This window comes from Dipodomys spectabilis, unplaced genomic scaffold (assembly GCF_019054845.1).
Source record: "Dipodomys spectabilis isolate Male_0828 unplaced genomic scaffold, ASM1905484v1 ptg000783l, whole genome shotgun sequence".
Lineage (NCBI taxonomy): Eukaryota > Metazoa > Chordata > Mammalia > Rodentia > Heteromyidae > Dipodomys > Dipodomys spectabilis.
The window spans coordinates 16843746-16866249 of NW_024871460.1; the positions used below are offsets into that span (position 1 = coordinate 16843746).

Genomic DNA, 22504 nt, shown 5'->3' on the forward strand with positions numbered 1-22504 from the left:
GGCGCGCCCCGGGCCGCTCTCCCCGCGCGCCCCTGGCCATGGCGGCGCCGCGGCGCCTCCTCATCCGTGGGGGCCGCGTGGTCAACGACGACGCCTCGCAGGTGGCCGACGTGCTGCTGGAGGACGGCGTGGTGCGCGCGCTGGGGCGCGGCCTGCGGCCTCCGCCGGGGGACGCCGCCGGGGGGCTGCGGGTGCTCGAGGCCGCGGGCCTGCTCGTGCTGCCCGGCGGCATCGACACGCACACGCACATGCAGTTCCCTTTCATGGGCACCAGGGCCGTGGACGACTTCTACCAGGGCACCAAGGTACCCACCGCGCCCGCCGTGCAGTCGGGGGGATCCGGCCGGAATCTAGGGGGTCACCGCGTGCGCCGCGCCGAGGTCAATCTGGGTGCCCCGGTCAGGGGCTCCGGCCTTTGGATAACTTGGCAAGGTGGAGGCATTCTCTCCTCTTCTATCATCAGTGCCCTCCGCCCCAAGCCTGAAACCCCCTGCTGGGTGTTCTGCCCAAGTCCACAGGACTTCCGTATGATCTATAGAATCTCTGTCTCTGTGTCTGTCTGTCTGTCTGTCTGTCTCTCTCTCTCTCTTTCTATCTGTCTTGGTATTGCGGCTTGAACTCAGGATTTGGCCCTCTAGTACTTGAGCCACAGCTCCACTTCCATATCTTTTTTAATTTTATTTATTTTTATGGTTAATTGGAGATAAGAATCCACTGACTTGCCTGCCCTGGCTGTCTTACAACCCTGATCGTCAGATCTCAGCCTCCGGAGTAGCTAGGATTACAGATGTCCAGCTTAGAATTTGTTGCCATTTCTCCCGGTCCTCCCTCCCAGCTATTCACTTAGGAGATACTGGCCGGGACTGTGGACTAAAGCATCTAAGCCCTCACCTCCATCCAGCCCCTGGAGGAAGAAATGCAGCAGATCCATGAACGCCCTCCAGACCTAACGGGTGACCTGGTCCCGCCGCTCCTCCCCGTGATGGACCCAGGGCCCTCCGTGCGGATCCCCGTCCTAGCAGCCTAAGTTCTGTGGGCATTAATGAGGGTGCGGGAGGCCTGGCAGATCGGGGTTCCAGCTGAGGGAGGCTGCCCAGAAGCAATGGGAGGAACTTGGGAGATTGGGAGATTGACAGCAGGGCAGCTCTGCGGGCGCAGCAGGCTGAAACTCACCCGCTCAGCTCGAGGCCACGCCCACCTCATTCTTTAATTCTGCTCCTTGGGCAGCCTTGAGAGAAACGGCTTCTTCCCAGGATGTATTGATTTCCTACGGCTGGGAGCAGGTGTGAGGTTTCCAGAGAACGTCGCCCTAAAGCGTGAACATAATCAGGCTGCATAGACCAGTTGTAGATGGACCAGTCTTTCTGAGTAGTCTGAAGGATCCTTACTTAGTCTTGAATTCCAACCGTTTTACGTTTTACTCTCTTCACCTGTCTTCTCCATTCCTTCCCTTCCCCAGTCCTCCATGGCAGACCCGAAGGTTGAACAGAAAGAAGAAAGACAGGTAGATTTGACGCCAAGGGAACAAGCTGCCCAAACCAGCATTTGGAACACGCCTTCCTAGTTACTTATTCACAGGTCTCCTCAGGTCAATATAGTCTTTTTTTTGGAGGACAAATTACCGTCTGTCTGCTTTCAAAATCAGAAAACTTTGTTCCTCTACTAAAACATAGTGAACTCATTGTTTGCATTTAAATTGATCACTGTTAAGCCAACTCACAATTATATAGATAAGTAGAAAAATAACAGAAAACTAGAAAAAAGAAAAATAGTCCCTTTACAAGATTCTTCTGTTAAACAATCACCAATGTTTGTTTGTTGTTGTGGTGGGGGTGGTGGGGCTTGAACTCTGGGCCTGGGCACTGCCCCTCAGCTCTTCAGCTCAAGGCTAGTGCTCTACCACTTGAGCCACAGTGCCACTTCCGGTTTTCTGAGTGTTTTATTGGAGATGAGAGTCTTATGGGCTTTCCTGCCCAGGCTGGTTTTGAACCATGATCCTCAGATCTCAGCCTCCTTAGTAGCTAGGATTACAGGTGTGAGCCACCAGCGCCCAGCTACCACCAATGTTTTGTTGCGTTGCCTTTATGATTTTTAATTGTGTGTATGTATGTGAATATGTGTATATGTAAGTTTTGTTTGTTTAGTTTTTTGCTGATAGCTGAGTATTCCCTTGAACACTCCCTTTTGCAAGATAGGCAGCAGATATTCCTGCCCCTCAAGGCCCAGCAGCCTTCTCCGAGATTCCTCTCCTTCTGATCTCTTCCTCCCCCACCCCCGTTTCCATCCAGATGTAGGAGCAGTTGGAGTGCTACCTTGGGCATACCTTCACTTTTTCAGGGTCAGCTGTATGGTGTATCCTGAGATGTTGAGATCTAGTTGGAAACTTATCTGTTCCTTGGCCATTTCTGGAATTGTTCTAGCATAGAGAAGTGTGTAGTTCCTTCCTGAGAAGGTGGTCCTTGTGGTATGTGATGGTCTGTTGTCAATATGTGATCCATCAGCTGATTCTCTAGCATTTCTAGTTTCACTGATGGTCAAAGCTGTAAACAAAAGCTCCTACTCTGTGCCCTTAGGATCTGAAGCAGGAAATGATAGGATCAGAGAGTTGTAGGCTGTTGGTTTAGCTAGTACAAAATTCCTGGGAATTAGTTGATTGGATCTCAGGAGATAATGACTCCACCCTCCCTCCTCCCCTCTCCCCCAGAAACAGATGAGACTCCCTAGGGAAATAAGTGTAAATGCACTGGAACACCGGCCTGCTGGCTGAGTTCTGAAGGAGGGAACCATGGAGTTCTTTTGACTTCTTTCCTAGTTTTTCCAATAATTCTCAGGGATATTGTTGGGTCTCTGGTTTGAGAAATTAGACACATTGGTGTTTTTGTTTTCCACTGGTTCTTGAAACTTGCCAAGTACTTCCTTTTCTTTTCTTTTTTGTTGTGAAAAAAACCATACAGAGGGGTTACAATTACGTGGGCAAGGTAATGAGTACATTTCTTATCAAGCATTGTTGCCTCCTCTTTGTTTCCCCTTCCCATCCCACTCCCCCCCAAGTTATAAAGTTCATTTTTCAACATAACCAAGTGCTTTCTTATTAACATGGTGAAGTAGCATTTATTGTATCAAGTGTCTGCTACATACCAGCCATTACACTAAGTTGTACATAATCTTCCTACAACTCCATGTGACATTAGCTGTCTTTGCAACAAAGGAAATTGAGACAAGTTACTGTCTAAGGGTGCACATTTACTAAGTGGGTTTTCAAATTTGGCCTTACCCGACTCTATTAATAAAGCTCTTACCTATTAGGCCCTATGGCTTTGAAAAACACCTGGTATTCAGATGTTTTAAAAGGGAAAAATGATAGACAAGGAAGCTATATACATTGCATGTTAATGGAAGATGGATTTCTCAAACATAAAGTAGTCATCTTCAGCAAATACAGAAGCCTCTTGCCTTTCCCAAACTCAAACAGTTAAGGTTATCAAAATAACTAGATATCACAGGTATTATATTAGTATGGCACTGGTACATTCATTTATAGTCACATCATCTCCAAGGGTACCTTAAATACAGAAAGCCATAAAGTAAAATTGATACATCTCACTTTCAGGAGATGGCCCTTGAAAGGTTAAACCAATAGCTATTTGCTTTCAGCAAGCACCAGGCTGATCATTTATAATATCTGACAAGTAGAAAGGATATTGTTTGTGGTATTCTGTTTATTGATTACTGGACTGTGATGGGACCCAATTTTAAAAAAATGAAACACAGGTCAACCAAAGGTTACATATTTTGTCAATCTAATTCATGTCAGACATTGGTTTAAAGCCTGTAATCGATTTACTTAATTACAGGTAAAAGCTTTCTATCTGATATAACTAATGGAAATTGTATTCTGCTTGAAAGAAATCATATTTCATTTTGTTCTTCTAATATGGCCTATACAGTGGTCTTCCAATAATTCAATATCCATGAGGAGGGACAATGTAATTACTAATTCAGTGGGAATTGTGAATTCGATAAACTTGAAGGAATTTGGTCTTTGCTTTTACCACAAAAGAGCACGAGTTATGAGTTCAGCAAGTTTCACATATATATATATATATATATATATATATATATATATATATATGCATGCATACACACATACAGATGTATTTAGTTGTGCATAGTCTGAAGTAGACTCATACTGAGAACCCAGTAGTGTTGGTAATAGGCAGTGGGATCATCTGTTAACAAAACAAACAAGCCAACAAAAGACATGCAGCATCTCCCTCCCCCCCTTTTTTTTTGGTTAAGGACAGATTTCTCAAAATTATTGATGAAGGAAATTATACTTTGCTTTGGAACTTTTTGGTGGTTATTCCCAAGGCATGCACCTAAGCCACATCTGTGATTGTATGTGCAGAGTTTTCTCACCTTTTGGAAGGACTTTGCTTCAGAACCTCAAAATCCCTTTTGCTGTTGCTCTCCAGGGCTGGCTTCAGTGAAGAGCTGGGTGGCTGAGATGGTTTACAGGATTCTCAGCATTCCCTTATCTAGGAAATGAGGCACTGGTTGGATAAACAACTCAAAGAAATACTGTTAAAAGTTATATAAATAAAAAAGGAACAAAAGTTGTATAAATAGCAAAGATTATATAAATAACAAAATATAGGTGGGATGGCTCGTGCCTGTCATCCCAGCTACTTGAGAGTCAGAGGTTAGAGGATCTTGGTTGCAGGCCAGCCCAGCCTCATCTTGATATAAATATGAGACCATACTTTTATGTAAGTGACAGCATGCTATAGCTTCCTTTATAAAGCTCGTTACTCTATTTGTTATTAATGCATGCTGACAGCAGCTCAAGTGGTAGAGTGCTAGCCTTGAGCAAAAGAAGCCCAGGGACAGTGCCCAGGCCCTGAGTTCAAGTCCCAGGACTGGTAAAAAACAAAAAATATTAATACATGCTGACAGATATGAGTCAGCTGCATGTATCATGTCAGTTATATTATAGTAGTCCAGTGAAAGTGCATTACAATGGACTAGATGTTCAGTGATGAACTTTTAGATTTCTTCCTATTCTTAAAATATCGGAGTCTAGATCAAGCTCTTGCTTATAATGCCAGCTGTTAGCAGGCCCAGATGAGGCCAGCCAGGGCAACAATGTTATTGAGACTCTATCTCAACCAAATAAACCAGAGAGAATGGTACTTGCCCATAAAATTAGCTACAAGGGTACCATAGATAAGAGCATCACTGTGTGAGGCTGACCTTAGGTGAAAATGCAAAACAGTATCTAAAAAAAAAAAAAAAAAAAAAAAAATGAAGAGGGGCTGGGAAGGTGGCTCAGTGGTAGAGCGCTTGCCTTGCATGCCTGAGGCCCTGGGTTTGATTCCTCAGCACCACATAAGAAAAAAGTCGGAAGTGGCGCTGTGGCTCAAGTGGTAGAGCACTAGCCTTGAGCTGAAGAGCTGAGGGACAGCGCTCAGGCCCAGAGTTCAGGCCCCACAACCGGACCCAAAAAAAAAAAAATGAAGAAGCAAAAAGAACTGGGTATGTGGTTCAAGTGATAGTGTCTGCTTAGCGATCATTAGGCTCTGAGTTCAACCCTAATACCACCAAAGGGAAAAAAATAACTGTAAAAAACAATATGTAGCCCAGTGCTGGTGGCTCACACTGGAAATCCTAGCTACTCAGGAGGCTGAGATCTGAGGATCACAGTTCAAAGCTAGCCCAGGCAGAAAAGTCTATGGGCTTCTTATCTCCAGTAAACCACTCAGAAAAAGCCAGAAGTGGTACTGTGGCTCAAGTGATAGAACTTTAACCCTGAGCAAAAGAAAGCTCAGTGACAGCCACCCAGGCCCTGAATTCAAGCCACAGGACTGGTGTGAACACACACACACACAATATGTACTGATTATCCAGCCCTTAATTAAATGCTTAAGCATTATAGTCACTCAACACACATTCACAACACATACTGATACACTGATACACTTATAAAAGCACAATAATTAGAGAAATAAAGAACAAAGATGTCACTAGTATGAACTTCTCTCTACATCCTCATGGCTGTTGCATAGTAAGAGTTTTTTTCTGCTGTGTCAATCTCTTTGCATTACTTATGTAAAGTAGGTCTTTATTTGAAAAAGAGATATCAAACATCCACATCAGGTACTGGGTTAAGAGAACATATTTTTAATGATATAAGCTAAAGAGACCAAATTATACATATTGGGTATTCTCATTATTTCAATGCATTCAAAGAATTGGGAAAAAAAGAAAAGAAAAAGTTATGTTAGAATCACCTATGATTATACATCTTGCTCCGTATTCTTTCCAAGCCTTCTTTTTGGGGCATGAATGTTGTCATTCTACCTGTCCATTATGCTCTCCACCTCTTCACGTGTTGTTGGAGATCTCGCTGTGGCCCCAATGTGCTTTCTAGCCTTGGAAGCGCTTGGGGACCAGGACTCATTTCTGCCTGTCCTCAAACATCCCAATCTAGATGTCCCAGAATACTTCATACTCAGTACACCGGGCACAAGTGTAGTCTTCCTCCTGAGTGCCCTCCTGCTTTCCCTCCTGTCCCTCACAGACTGATGTCTCCACTACAACTTCTCCATGGTAGGTGTTTCAGTTGCATCTAGTTTTGTTGCCAGAATATAGCAAGGCTGGGACAGAATCCAGGTGTGCAAGTCATTGTTCAGATTCTTATTATGTTCAAAATCACGCAGCATGCAATGCCTAAGCCAATGATTGTTGGAAAGTCAGCATAGACATTTCAGACACTCAGATTTCTCTGTAGTTTCTACTCCTGTGTATTTCCCATGTCACTACATCCTGGCTATTTATTGGTAGCTGCTGGCTTTAAAACAAGTCTATGCCAATTTAGTAGGGAAATGAAGAATTTGTTTATTCTTTTTTTTTAAAGATCATTTCATTAATCACAAGCAAGTTGGGACTGTCCTCTTGTGTATTAAGAGCATGCACATTCCAAGCTTGGTGATTTGTAATTGTATGCTTTCCTTGAATAACTATTTAACAATTACAGACTTAACCTTTGGGCCATGCAGAGGAAGGTGTTCATATTCAAGTACTCCATACTTTTTACTTTACAGCTCCTACCCAACTCCCCGGACCCCACCTGCCATTTGTCCAGCAAAGGTAGTTTAGATATGATTTTTTTTTCATTGTGAGAAAAATTACTCTAAATATACAAGTCAAAATAATTCTGAAGCTATTGCAGTGTATTTTTGACCTATTAACTGACAAGTAATACCAAACAACTCCAAGCTAAGGATTCAAGATGGTAGATTTCCATCACTAATTTGCCCAACAACAAATCCACTATATGCCAGGCATTGCAGTCAATTCTGGAGTTATAGAGATGCAATCCATGCACGGTCTCTGTCCTCAGGACAACAAGGCTGGAGGTAAAACCGTCTATAATTTGAGTCTATAGTAATAAATTATGTACATTCTACTGGACCTTTATGACTTCACTTTGGATTATGCCTGCTCTTGAGTGGCACTAAAGACCAGGTGACATGTTGAATGGGACACCAGTTTTGTAATGGTTTGCATCACCAAGCTGTTTCTGAGCAGGTGATTTGGCTGATAAATGAGTCTTGGCAACTTCTCAGCATCTGGACCTCAGTCCCTCTTTGAGAACTCTTCACACTTGTCAGGTAACAGATTGAGGCAGGAATAAATTTTCAGTTGTGTTTTATTTTCCCTAGTAGAGAAATTTCATGTTGCAGTCATGAGTATCTGAGCCTGGAGGATTTGTTCCCACATAAAAGCAAAACCTTAAAAAGTGAGCTTCTCATTGAATAAAATTCAACCTTTCTTTTCTTTTCTTTTTGTTTCGTGTGTGTGTGTGTGTGTGTGTGTGTGTGTGTGTGTTTGTGTGTGTGTGTGTGTGTGTGCATGCGTGTGCGTGTGTACGCACATTCTCCAGTCCCAGGGCTTGAATTCAGAGCTTGGGTACTATCCCTGAACGTTTTTTGCTTACGACTAGCACTTACTTCTTGAACCACAGCTCTACTTGTTGCTTTTTAGTAGTTTATTGGAAATAAGAGTCTCACAGACTTTCCTGCTCAGGCTGGCTTTTAACTATATTCCTCAGATCTCAGCCTCTTAAGTATAGTTGAGACTACAGGCATGAGCTACTGGCACCAGTTTTCACCGTTTGTTTTTGAATGAAGATGTTCTTTGAGACATAGAACCAGAAGTAGACTGATGTGGTTTGTTTGGCGTTTGGGTGGGCATTGGTCATGTGGTAGTCTTTGCACAGCACTGGACAGTCAGATGGGCTCAGGGTCTTCATTTCATATTACCATTGGAGCATCCAGGATGCCACATGGCCAGAGCTAGCAATCATCTTGTTTCTTAGGAAACACTATTTCCCAAGAATCTACAACTTAGAGAGTTTTTCCAGTTGCTGCTGGAAAAGTGAACTATCATTATTGTAGTTCATGCCTTTGGGACAAATTAGTGCCTCCCTACTTGTTTACCCTGAATGCTCATAAATATGAGAATATTTGTATACTGAGCACTGTAATGGGCATGTGGAGATCAAAACATCAATTAAGCCTGGGAGATGAGGTAAATTTCCCCACATTAAAAAAAAATGTTACAGGAGGGAAAAACTGGGGGGGAGTGGGGGAAGGAGTGGCATGTCCAAACAGAAATGTATTCTTTACCTGACTTATGCAAATGTAACCCCTCTGTAAATCACCTTTATAATAATTTTTAAATGTTGAAAGTGGTACTGTGGCTCAAGTGGTAGAACACTAGCCTTGAGCACACTTTAAGAGGCTCAAGGACAGAGCCCAGGCCCTGAGTTCAAGCCCGATAACTGACAAAAAAGTAAAAAAAAAATTGTGCTTGCTTAATGTGTAGGGCCCTGGATTCAAACCCCAGTGGGAGGTGGGAGGAGGAAGAATCACTAGCCTAGGAAGAGCAAAAGAATAGCAAGAGCCCTCTCTGGGATGGAAAAGACTCAGGGGTATTGGAGAGGACAGGGTAGCATTGCTGGTGTGGAGAGAATGAGTTGTCAGAGAATGACTGGATAGAAAGCTAAGAAGATAGCTAAACGTGAGATCACACAGAACTTTCTGGGAATTGTGACTATTATTCTCCATTTCAAGAGCAAAAGGAAGACAAGGAAGTGGCAGGTGAGGTTGGACAGGTGTATGTAAGAGTATTCTGACCTTGAAGTAGAGTTTCCACCTACTCAGGAGCATATTCTATGATAGATTCTCTTCTTTCCTCTTTCCTTGCCCTTCTCTCTTCTTCACTCCACTGAGCTAATCCATTCAAAGAAGATGAAGGAAGTACAGGGAATGTAGCCACAGTACTGGGCCAGAGGCCCAACTCCCAGGATTCACTTGTTGAGCCTGGCCATTCCCCAGTGGTGGAAGGCAGAGAAAGGAGATTTATTATGTGGCACAGACACACCACGGAAAGAAACAAAGGAAGTGTTTCACTCCATCCTCAGGATACAGATATGAGATCTAGTCTTTTTTTTAGTGATTATTTCTTTTTAAAATTTTTACTTTATTGTAAAGATGCTGTACAGAGGGGTTACAGTTACATGAATGAGAACATTTCTTTTCGAGCATTGTCACCCCCTCCTTTGCTGTTCTCCTACTATCCCTTCCCTCCCTACCTCCCTCACTTCTCTCCCCCGACGAAAGTTGTCAAGTTCATTTCCAACATGGTGTCTTGTGAGTATCATTGTTGTAATGGGTCACCCTGTGTCCTATTTCAGTGTTTTGTTATTCCCCTTCCCCTCCCCAGATTAGACAAATTTATATACAAGACTCAGGGTACCAAAATCAAGTACAGTGACAACAGGGGATAAATCATAGGAAGAACATACAAAGGAAACAAAAACATCACATAGTACTTTAAAAACAACAACAACAAAGAAAAACCTTGTGTCCATATCTTGGGGTTCATTTCACTTAGCATCATCTTATATCGTCATTTGTACATAGCTTTTGAGATTTACTGCTCATCTGATAAAATTAGCCTAGACTATACTAATTATTGCAAATGAGGGAAACCATGGGATGAGCTCTAGTCTTAAATAGAGGAAGAATTAGGTCAGGAGATGAAAGCTATCTATAGTTAATCAGTCCTAGGCAAACTGAGGCCTGGTTGATCATTAATGATCTCAGTCTGATTCTGGAGAGAAGTCATTGCTGCCATTATTAAAGGGAGGAATCTGATTTGTATAAGGTAGTTCTTCCTGCACAGGGATGCAGCCTCGACATTGTAGGTAATTGTTCTTCTCTACTTTGGGAGGGGCATCTATTCTGCACAGCTCTGCTCTTCATCTCCTTGGGGATGCTATAGAGAAGAGCAGTGCTTCCTGGAACTACAAGACTTCAAGAAACTATAAGAGAAGAGAATCCAAGTTCTTCTGCTTTTAGTTAATCCATGGGTGACTATAAGGGCACAGAGTAAGTTCATGGGACATGGAGAAGGTTGGCAGTAGCCATAAGGAGGATTGTTGATGGACTGGATTTTAGTGAAACAAAATCCCTTGTTTGAGAATGAACTTAAAAATAAAATGTAATGACACCATAAGAAAGAGGAAAGTTCTTAGGATATTTTCAATACTGGTTTACAAACTCATTCATTCTTCAATAAAAGAATAATGTGATGTATAATGTGTAATTGTATAATGTGATGACTCACTGTTGGATAGAGTTTATCATGATTGAAGTTCCATTGATTTGGGTACAGCATAGTCTCCCTGCTACCCAACAGAGGATAAACTGGAAAGTTTCTCAATGGAGAACAATCAAAAAAAAGTAGGAACTGAACACTGATTTTGAGCCAAATAGATAAAATCATTTTGTTAAGCTAAATAACAAATAGGGAAAGAAATCAATCACTGGCAAAGAAACAAAGAGAATCCTTTAAGAGTCCAGGTAGCAATTCAGAAGCCCAGCCCTGCATCTTCGTTGCTCTTCACTAGAGTTTCTCAATTCATTCCCAGATTCCCAGGCTGGGAGAGCAAAGCAGAAGAGTAGAGAGGAGAAAAACTTAAGAAAGAAGGAGGGAAAACCCTAAATAAAAGTCTGTTTCTCTCCTTTCTCTTTCATATTTCTAATTATGAAGGTAAAGTATAAATACTTGATCTTATTCAAGAGCTTAAAGATGGCCTGTCAGCATCATCTTTATAGATATTAGCATTATTGAACACATAGCCCTTGTGAGGCAGTGTCTCTGTTGCTTGAGTGTCTTGTGTTGTTGTTGTTTTTCTGAGTCAGGGTCTCACTATATAGCTCAAACTAGCCTCTAGCTCACCACCCTCCTGCTTTAGCTTCCCAAGTGTAGGATTACAGATAAAACAACCACACCCACATTTGACTATCACGTCTTCTGTCTACTAAGATTATCTTTAGTCTACTTAATACATAATACACACAAATACAATTACTTGTTGTACGTCTTTAAGCCACATGTGTGTAAAAGGCTTATTTTTTTCTTATGAAGGTCATGCTTTTTTGTACTGATAGTAGGATCTGAACTCAGAGCTTCTGGTTCTCCCCTGGCTCTTTTTACTCAAGGCTGGTGATCTACCACTTGAGTCACACCCCCATTTCTAGCTTTCTGCTGGTTAATTGGAGAAGCGAGTCTCGTGTGGACTTTTCTGCCCCAGCTGGCTTCAAATCATGATCCTCAGATTTCAGCCCTCTGAGTAGCTAGGATATAGGCAAGAGCAACTGAAGTCACACTTCTTAATGGGAAATTTAGCAGATATTGAAAATAAAGCTTAACTAAAGGAAAATAAAAGCACCTAAAATAATACCATGCAGAAACTGCCACTGGAATGTTCGCTTGGCACTGTTCTGCTGCTGTGCTGGCCATATGTTCTGGACTATGTGATTGTGACCTATGTTACCATGTCCTGCTTCTTTCTCCCTGGCTCTCCGACAAGCTCGAGATCCTCTAAGCTCTCTCCTACTTCTTTCTCTCATCCTTGATGGCTCCTGAGCTTCCTCCTTGTGAATATCACTGTACTCTAGATCTTTCTAAACATCCATTGGTGGGGCTCCTCCACTGTGCACTCAGTTGCCATTTTCTCAGACATCAAGGCTCATCTGGCTATCTTCAACCCTACAAATAACCATCACCCTGCCCTGACTTCCTGCACTGGGCACCACCCCTTTATATGATACCCTGTGGCCTCAAAGCTGAGCTTGTGTGTGTGTGTGTGTGTGCTAGTACTGGGCCTTGAACTTAATGCCTGGGCACTGTACTTTAGATGTTGCCCTCTGGGCTGGCACTCTACCACTTGAGCTACACTTCCACTTGCAGCTTTGTGCTGGCTAATTAGAGATAAGAGTCTCATGGACTTTCTTGTGTGGGCTGGCTTTGAACCATTGAGTCCTCAAATCTCAGCCTCATCAAGGTAGGATTACAAGCATGAGCCACCAGCTCCTGGCTAATGATTAACTTTTGACCCTTTTTCAGGGGCCAATTCTTAGAGTCTCTCTTGAATCATTTTTTTTCCTTCTGGAAACACAGGCTCTGCAATCTGATGATTCTGACTTTGCTTTGCCCCATTAGCTGTGAGACTGTGGCCAAGTACTTGTAATCGCCTCTCTGCTTAGTTTCCCCCACTCTAAAGCAGGGATAAAAATACTGCAGAGCTGATGATGAGTAAATCATGCCAAAACCCAGAGTAGTTCTTGGCACATGATAAGTGCTCACTATGCCGTAGATAGGCCATAATAATCAGCAAATTCCACTTGTTTGGCCTACTTGTCATTTAAATCCAAGTATCCTTGGATCTCAGACTTGATCTTTCTGTCCTCCGAATTCCCAGTGGGTTTTTCTTTTTCTGTACTTCTCCTAGGAAGCTCAGAAAATTTATCTTCCTGATCAATTTCTTTACTCTTTATTACAGTACTAGATTTGCTGCTGTTACGATCCAACAGTTTCATTAAAAATTATTTATGCAGGGCTGGGAAGGTGGCTCAGTGGTAGAGTGCTTGCCTTGCATGCCTGAGGCCCTGGGTTCAATTCCTCAGCACCACATAAGAAAAAAGCCAGAAGTGGCGCTGTGGCTCAAGTGGTAGAGCGCTAGCCTTGAGCTGAAGAGCTGAGGGACAGCACCCAGGCCCAGAGTTCAGGCCCCATGACCGGACCCAAAAAAAAAAAAATTATTTATGCATATGAGTACACCCCCACCTGCTTCTTTCACTCCATGTATAATGACCGAATGTGAGAGACCTTTTAAAAAATTAGTAAATAAAAAATATTTATTATGATGTAGTCCACATTCGAGGTACTCAAGAGGCTTTCAGTTCAAGGCTCTGAAGGTAAAATTGTGAGACACTGCCCAGTATACAAAGTAAAAGCAAAGGAGGCGAGAGGCATGACTATGGTGGGGCCCTGTGTTCAATCCTACTACCATCAAAAAACCTCCAATATATTCCTTTAGAAATAGAATCCCTCCAGGGCTGTCTGTGTCGCCCTGTGAATACACTTGAAGAAGAAAGAAGATGAGAAGATTAATCTGTCCTCAAATAAAAGTACAAAACCTCAGGTCTTTTTTTCTAATGTTATCATTATACCAGAATGAAATCTTAGGAAATGCAAAGAAATGTTGTTCTGCATAGAAGGCAAGGCTGTTTAACAGTGGAGACAAAAGTGTAGACTCTTGAACAAAGAAATGAGATTACTTATAAAGAACAAAATGAATCAAAGTGGGTCCAAGTTTCTTAGGGGAAAAATGTATGCAGGAACGAGGAGGGAGATTGAAGCTGGTGTGCTACTCTGTGTGGCTTACTGGCTAGACCTGCAGGGCTGTGTGGGGTGGGTGGGGGATATGGCTGGAGACTGTGGAGCAATGCCTGGTGATACTCTTTCTATGTAGTCTCATAGCCGCATTTCAGGCAATGAGATGAGATGGTACCTGAAAAGTGGAAGTTTCTCAGTTCTCTGAGGATGACACAAAGGCCTTGGTGCACCATGAAGTGAAGCTTAGTATGTATCTGCCATGAGTCACAGTCAGGGCCATGTATGTGTTGTACTTCATCCCCAACTCATCCTCCCAACTGGCGTGGGGCCTAGATGCAAAGTTCATCCTCCTTGTGCAGATGAGAAGTGAAAGGCACACACAGGTTGAGAAGTTGCACAGGGCAGGCTAGCTAATGAGTGTGGAATCACAGCTTTGTGCTCAGGCACCAGTGAGACCCCGGGGTCCCTGCCCCAAACTGCAGAATTGGTGGTTTCCTTCAACGACAACAATTAAAATCACATTAGCCACCTTGTGGTTTTAGTTTAAACAAAATCAATTTAAATAATTAGTTGATGACACTTGTTTTAATAATGGTTTTAAAATTAGCTATAATGTAATATATCAGCAGGTCTTTCTTTCTTTCACATTGGTACTTCTAATATCTTGAACTCAGGGCCTCATACCTCATACTCTTACTCGAGTCACTCATTTGTTTTGACCTACAGTCATCCTACCAAATATCATGATTCCAGAATCTATTCCTCCCATCTATTTGTAACTTTGTCCCATTGACAAAGTTACACTCCTCCACTCTTCTTCTCTTAAACCTTTTGAATCCAGTAGTCTATTTCTGGCTCTTTCAAGAAGATGTGCCTGGGGGCTGGTGAAAGCAGAACTAGAAAGATAAGACAAGAATCCATTTAAAAAATCAAGGTGAAAGATAAGAAGGATCTGAGCCAGGCCTGGAGCCATGAGATCAGAGGGAGGGCACAGGTGTAAATCAAAGATGGAGTTTCCCGTGGCTTTAGAGGATGGAGCCCAGGCTATAACCCTGGGGGTTCCTGGGGTTCTGGGTGAATCCCAGGGCAGTGGTGAGATACAGTCTACCAAGATGGATCCCAATACAAAGTCATCTTATAATAGCAAAAATAAAGTGTTTGAGTCTTTTCCACTTTCCCATTTTAATTTTCTTTGTAGTCCTCACTATTTTCTTGGAATCAAAGCCCTTTTCACCAGGTGTGTGTGTGTGTGTGTGTGTGTGTGTGTGTGCGCGCGCGCGCGCGCGCGCGCGCGCGCGCGTGTGTGTATGTGCGCTGGTCTTGGGGCTTGAGCTCAGTACCTAAGCCCTGGCCTTCTTGTTGCTCAAGGCAAGTGACTCTACCATTTGACCATAGCTCCACCTCCACTATTTTCATCTGATCAGAAATTTTGTTCTTTTTGCAAAGGTGATTCTAGTAGTTTTAGTACTTCACACTAACTTATAAACAGTGTATTTGTGGCCTTCAGGTCTTTTAAGCAGGCAGCATTTTTGTGTGATCTCCAAGACTCGTCAGTTCTACCAAAACACTCACAAATGCATGCTACGCTCTGTGATAAATGGCATACACAGAGATTGATGGCTGCTGTCTGAACTTCTGTGCTTGCAGGCTGCTCTGGCAGGAGGCACCACCATGATTATTGATTTCGCCATTCCTCAGAAAGGCCGCTCCCTCCTCGAGGCCTTTGAGACCTGGCGAAGCTGGGCGGACCCCAAAGTCTGCTGTGACTATAGCCTGCATGTGGCCGTGACGTGGTGGAGTGACCAGGTAAGGCATCTGGGTTTTAAGGCCTTTTTTTCCCATTTGATTCCCTTGTCCTTGTTCTGAGAGTAAGAAGTGAACAGAAGCCTTGCTCCCAGGGCAACTGGACAATCGCAGAGATTTTCTTTGCATATTCTTTTGTACTCTTCTAATTTTGAATCCTGGATAGGATTACCCATTTAATATGCTAAATTTTAAAAAGTAATGAAAGTCAACAATATAGTCTTTTATATTCATTCACAAGTAGGTCTTTCACAAGTAAGCCACAAATTACAAATGTTCTGTGTAAATTTAAAAGTACTGTTTTCTCTTATTTTCAACATTGATATCTCCAGAATCTTGTTTGTTTGTTTGGTGCTAATACTGGAGCTTGTTCTCAGAGTCTAGTGCTCCCTCTTAGATCTTTTTGAGGGGGGGGGCGCAGGGGGTAATAGTTCCACTTGGCTTTTTGCTGTCTAATTGGGAGTACTCAGATTTGTCTGTCTGGGCTGACTTGGAACCATGATCCTCAGATCTCAGTGTCCAGAGTAGCTAGGATTACAGATGTAGTCTACTAGCCCCCAGCTAGAAATTTTAAACTAATATTACCCCACTTATTAAAACATCAATAAGAAATGTTTGATTTAGAGGAGAAAACAAGGAAATTCAAAAGTTAGGATTCTTGCAACAACCTTCAACCCCACCCCCATCCCCATCTACTCTGGACACGTTTGCAAGGACAGTGATAGACTGAGACCATTTCCAGCTGTGTCCTAACCTGAGGCTCTTCCAATATTGCTCTGCTGGTTACAGTTCATCATAGCACTCAAACCAACCTCCCCTGACGGTAGATTCTGGAGAAAAGCCAGATTTGAGAGCTGTAAAAATATGTGAATTTCTCCTTGTATAAATTTGTATGTGTACCTTGGAAGAAACTGAAATCACAACTTGTGTCTTCATATTGGACTTCATTCAGAAAGAGATCACCATGGTGACATTTTTTGGGTTAACTGTTGCTCCCAACTTCCCTCCAAAACTGGAATTAAGCCATCAAGTTAATATAAAACAAGTAAGCAATCTTTAGGCAAACAGTTTGGCAAACATATAACAGCAGAGTTTATAGTCCACAGCAAAAGTTGATTTTTCTCCAAAAATGTTTTAAGTGATGTGTCTGATCTGTTTAATGCCTTTCTAGTCCTTTCCCTCCTTTCCTCCCCCTCCCTGCTTTCCCCTTTCACTCTCTTTCTTCTTTCCTCTTTTATTTTTATAAAATAGATCAATGGTGATGGGATTAGCCCTTACCATTACTTTAACATGCAAAGAGATCCCTTAGTGAATATTGTTAAAATACACATTCTGTTCAGTTGCTGTTACCAAGTGGCTTAAACAACCGATTATAGTCTCACAGTTCTGCAGGGCAGCAGAATGGGCTCCTTCTGTGGACAGATACATACCACTCTTTCGAAGCTTCTGATCATTTGCAAAGTCCTTTGGCATTCCTTGTCTACAGAAGGACCACCTCCGTTTCTGCCCCCGTCTTCACATAGTGTCCTGTACGTGTGTCGATGCCCCAGTGTCCCCTAGGTTAAGCCACCAATCATACGAAACTAGTGCCTACACTAATGACTTCATCTTGACTAATTATACCAGCAGTGACCCTAATTGCCAAATAAGGGACTGGGACTCCAAGGATAGATCTGGGGCACAACCCACAGCAGCAGGGCAGAGGTAGATGAATGTTTTAAGTCATAGGAAAATTCATCTTTTTTATGTGTGTCCAGGAGCTGTTTGCCTTTACTTCACAAAGTGCTGGTAACATTACCTGGGCTGTTCAAGTTTTTCTTATTAAATTGGAAAGGCTTTTATCAACGAAAAGCAATGGTTCTATCCTTACTACAACCTTTCTTTGTCTAGGTGTGTGTTCAGGTTAACCTACAAAATTCAACCTGTTTTACTGGGTCTTATCTACTTATTTTTTTCCTTTGAAATGTTAATCCATTTTGAGACTTGAATTGTGTCTGCAAAGGCAATTAGTGGACTAGTTTTGATATATTTTTATTATGTTCTTTAAGTAGTTGTACAAAGGGGTTTCAATTGAATCAGTCAATTATTAATACCATGCATCTTGACCAATGAGTTTTGATCTTAATTTGCCCCTTACCCTTGGTGACCCTGAAGGCTCCTAACCTTCCAGTTGGTTCAGTCTTGTGAGCAATGCATCCTCACCTCCTTGGAGCTGCATTTCTGCAGAGGTCCAGCTGGTACTTCCTCAGGCAAGCCTAGGTCCACATCTACTCCCTTTCTGAAAACATCCCACAGCTGACAGATCTGGCCCTGACCCGTCCCTCCCATAAGCTCTCATTCTTTCTAGATCCATCATGGTATGCTTCGGTGGCTACCACCTTCATTTTCCAGAACAATTCCCTCAAACTGAGAGACAGATGCTGAGAATTTCAGATCCAAGTGTAGACATGAAGTACTTTGGGAAAAGCAATGAACTTTCACATGATTGAAATATCATAGCAGCAGCAATTCAGCAGAGGAAATAGGGGATGGCATGGAAGAAAGATCCAGGACTTCATTGCATTTTTCTAGAACTCAACAGTTGTCATTAGTTGTTTCTGTTCTGAATGTAAGTTGTTGGAGAATGTTGAAGCTGTCATCTAAAGTAGAGATATTGTTACCTTTGTTCCTTTTAGGTTAAAGAAGAAATGAATATCCTTGCCCGAGATAAAGGTGTTAACTCTTTCAAGATGTTCATGGCTTATAAAGATGTGTACATGGTGAGAGACTCGGAGCTCTATGCAGCCTTCTCCCAGTGCAAGGAAATCGGAGCAATTGCTCAGGTCCATGCAGAAAATGGAGACTTAATCGCAGAGGTGAGAACTGCATTCCACCTTTCTATTGACAATCAAAACAGTCCTCACCTACTATAATACAATTGGCCCTAAGAAAATAAACTCATTAAATGCTTTAGAGTGAGGATTTCCCTTTTCTAGCTACTTGCATTAGATTTCAAACATGTGCTATTATAAAGACCCAAATTGTTTTCTTTGTGTCCCTAAGCACTGTGTTTGTTTATTTATTTATTATTTGGTGGTGCTATTTATATAATAGCTCAAAACTGCTGGTTCAGAAAGCTAAAATGTAGACATAAGTGTAATCTGATGACTTAAGCAGTGCATTTGACAGGTTTGTAAAGCCCTAATCATTTTAGAAACTGGGTATTGAACTGTGCTTAGAAGGAATCTAGATGATATTTATTTCTCATGTTAGTTCCATTACTAATGCCTATAGGGTATACCTTCTGCAAGATTTAAAGAGCTGTCTCTTACCCTTTATATTAGCTGATTTTTTTTCCCTCTCCCCGGGCTCAGCTTCCATTAAAGAGGGTGAGATTGAGGCTCAGTGGCCAGGAGGCAGAGGGAACAATCAAGAAGAGAGAAATGAACTGTAAAATCAAACAGACCAGGTTTAACTTTGACACTTTCACTTCCTGCCTGCATGGCATGGGCCAGTCATTTTACTCTGAGTCTTGGCTTCCTACCCTTTTACATAAGGAAGAAATAAAAATTTGAGAGGGAGAATAATTGTTCCAATACCAGTTGGGCTTAATGGGTTGGCTTGGGGAGCCAGTGAAGACCAAGCTTCAGTTTAAAACACACACACACACATACACACACACACACAAATACACACACACACATATATACACATAAATGTATATATGTATATATATATATATACACACATGTACATACATACACATATATACATAATGAAATACATAGTATACTGCAATGGGCCACTTTTAGCAAGGACCTGTAGTGGTTTGTTTTATTTGGCTCACCTACACCAGTCATTAAGTTGTAAATATGGATATTGCTTTTCAAATAACGTGACTGAACCAAATCATTTCTTTTTTTTTGGTCCGGTTGTGGGGCCTGAACTCTGGGCCTGGGTGCTGTCCCTCAGCTCTTCAGCTCAAGGCTAGCACTCTACCACTTGAGCCACAGTGCCACTTCCGGCTTTTTTTTTTCTGCTTATGTGGTGCTGAGGAATCGAACCCAGGGCCTCATGCATGCAAAGCAAGCACTCTACCACTGAGCCACCTTCCCAGCCCTCTTTTTTTTTTTATTATTGTTGGTGGTGGTAGTCGTGGAACTTGAACTCAAGGCCTGGGCACTGTCCCTGAGTTCTTTTTGCACAAGGCTAGCACTCTACCACTTAGAGTCACAGCTCCACTTCCAGTTTTCTGGTGGTTAATTGGAGATAAGTCTCACAATTTTCCCTTTAAGGCTGGCTTTGAACCATGACAGATCTCAGCCTCCTGAGTAGTTAGGATTATAGACATGAGCCACCAGCTCCCAACTAACCTCACTTATTTTTAACTTTTGAATCAAAAGAATGTGAAATCTGCACAGGGAAAATAAACAGATTATGAGAATATTGAAATGACTTAGCAAACACTCCTATATGCAAATGCACATCCAATACCTATACCTAACAGATCTAAGTGTCTATGAGCGCCTTTAATTGACAACAAACAAATATTGCTTTTCACATTGTCTTTTAATAATGTTGCTGCCTTTTTTCAAGGGAGCAAAGAAGATGTTGGCCTTGGGGATCACAGGCCCAGAGGGCCACGAGCTGTGCCGCCCAGAAGCAGTGGAGGCAGAGGCCACGTTGAGAGCCATCACCATAGCTGGCGCTGTGAATTGCCCTCTCTACGTTGTGCACGTGATGAGCAAATCCGCAGCCAAGGTGATAGCAGATGCTAGGAGAGATGGTAAGCCCCAGGAGACTCACTGAGCACACAGAATTAGCTAAAAACCTCACAGAGCACTGAAACACTCTATTCTTGCTTGTGAGATTTGTACTTGGAGTTTCAGCCTTTTACCTCCCTTTTGCCTTTGTCTTCCTTCATCTTTACACCTGTCTATTTCCCCTCCTTTTCACTCATCTTCATGGCTTATGTGCTTCCTTTAGGTTACTTTTTTTTTTTTTTTTTTTTTTTTGGGTCAGTCCTGGCCTTGAACTCTAGGTCTGGGCACTTGTCCCTGAACTTCTTTTGCTCAAGGCTAGCACTCTACCACTTGAGCCACAGCACCACTTTTAGCTTTTTCTGTCTATGTGGTATTGAGGTATCAAACCCAGGGCTTCACACATGAGAGGCAAGCACTCTACCACTAAGTCACATTCCCAGCCCCTTTAGGTTACTTGTTTATCCCTAAGGCTTTAAATTGTTTCTTTCAACCTCACAGTCCCATCCTTAACACTACAGGCAGTCACTTTTTAATCTGATGGCTAATTTTAATTTAAAGTTTTAACTTTAAAGTTAATTTTAAATGAAGCATCCCCTCTTACCCTTCTAGCATGCATTTTATGGAATAAGGTATCTGCTCCTAAACTTTTTTTTTAGTTAAATTGATTTGTCTGAAAGTAGTCTGAGAATCTGAGCAATAACAAAGTAGTATTTGCTCTTTTGTGCCTGTACTAGGGCTTGAACTCATACTCCTCAAGATCTTGCCTAGCTTTGTCGTTCAAAGCTGGAACTCTAACCCCTGAAGCACAGATCCACTTCTGGCTTTTCAGTAGCTAATTGCAGTTAAGAGTCTCAAGAGCTGGGTGCTGGTGGCGCATGCCTGTAATCCTAGCTACTCAGGAGGCTGAGATCTGAGGATCTCGATTCAAAGCCAGCCTGGGCAGGAAAGTCCGTGAGACTCTTATCTCCAATAAACCACTAGAAAACTGGAAGTAGTGCTGTGCCTCAAGAAGTAGAGCACTTGCCTTGAGCTGAAGAGCGTAGAGACAGAGCCCAAGCCCAGAGTTCAAGCCCCACGACCAACTAGAAAACAAAACAAACAAACAAAACAAAACAAAAAAAAACAAGAGAAAATCTTATAAACCATCCTACCTGAAAACTGGCTGTGTTTCTGGAATGTGAATTATAGAGACTAGGAGAATAGATTTAGTATGTCTATAATTGATACCAAAATAAATTTTGTTAGACCTGCCTCTTGTTGCAAGAAGTTTTAGTAAGGAGTTTGGGCTAGCTGCACTTTTAAGATTTTATCCGCAAACATATCGTGATAAGAGTAAGATTAACTTTACACAAGAGCTAATGAGGTCTTACCACCAAATATGTGATTGTTTTCCACCTACACTCCACATGAACGAGAACTGCAATATAAAACATAGCAGCCTTTAAAAAAGAACATAGTGAAATACGGTTACAGACTCTGTTTTCCCACCAGATGGCGCTGTTGCCAGCTCTGTGGAATTGCTGTGATTTCTTTTGTAAGTAATTAATGCACCAGGTCCTTAATGTTAGAATGGAATTTAAGCAACAGTAAAACCAGCAGAAATGGCCAATCTGAACCTATCAGCATGCCAAGCATGCCACCATTTTGACAGTGCTGTCAGAAAACAGCTCATGGGTCTTGGTTATTTATTTAACACTGAGATCAAATGCCAATAATAGAATAAAATTCTAGACATTCACAGAAACCTAAGTTTGAGAAATGTCATTTTATCTTGAATCAGTCTTACTATTCAATTTTACTACTTTAACATGTAAATCACTTACATGATGACAAAACCAAAGCTACATATACAAAAGATGCTTCTGGGTTCCCACTTTCTTCTCTTCCTTTGTCCCTTCTATCTTCCAGGACCTTGGCACAGTGGGTCCCTAGGATGTAGCACTGGCATTGCCTGGGAGCTTGTTATGCATGCAGAGCCTTGGCCCCCATCCCAGACCCGCTAAATCCAAGTGCACACTGGAACCCCAGATGACTCATATGAATATATAGAATTTCTGCTCAGAAGACACAAAGGATATCCAGTTATTGATTGCTTCTATTGTAGTTGCCTAGAAATACAATGCTAGTCAATTCAACTCCATTGTTTAGTTGCCAAGTCTACCCCCAGAAGAGAGGGAATGTGATTAACCATTAACATTGTTTGTTGA

General features: G+C 42.2%; 1 protein-coding gene across 1 annotated transcript in view; it reads left to right on the forward strand.

Annotated features, from left to right (window-relative positions):
• Positions 1-22504, forward strand: part of Dpys (dihydropyrimidinase) — an 82565-nt gene continuing 60061 nt past the window's right edge. Inside the window, exons 1-4 of the mRNA XM_042673188.1 lie at positions 1-305; positions 15400-15558; positions 18231-18410; positions 20131-20320. Coding sequence (XP_042529122.1) covers positions 39-305; positions 15400-15558; positions 18231-18410; positions 20131-20320 — 796 coding nt within the window. The 5' untranslated portion in view covers positions 1-38. The remainder of the gene's footprint in view (positions 306-15399; positions 15559-18230; positions 18411-20130; positions 20321-22504) is intronic.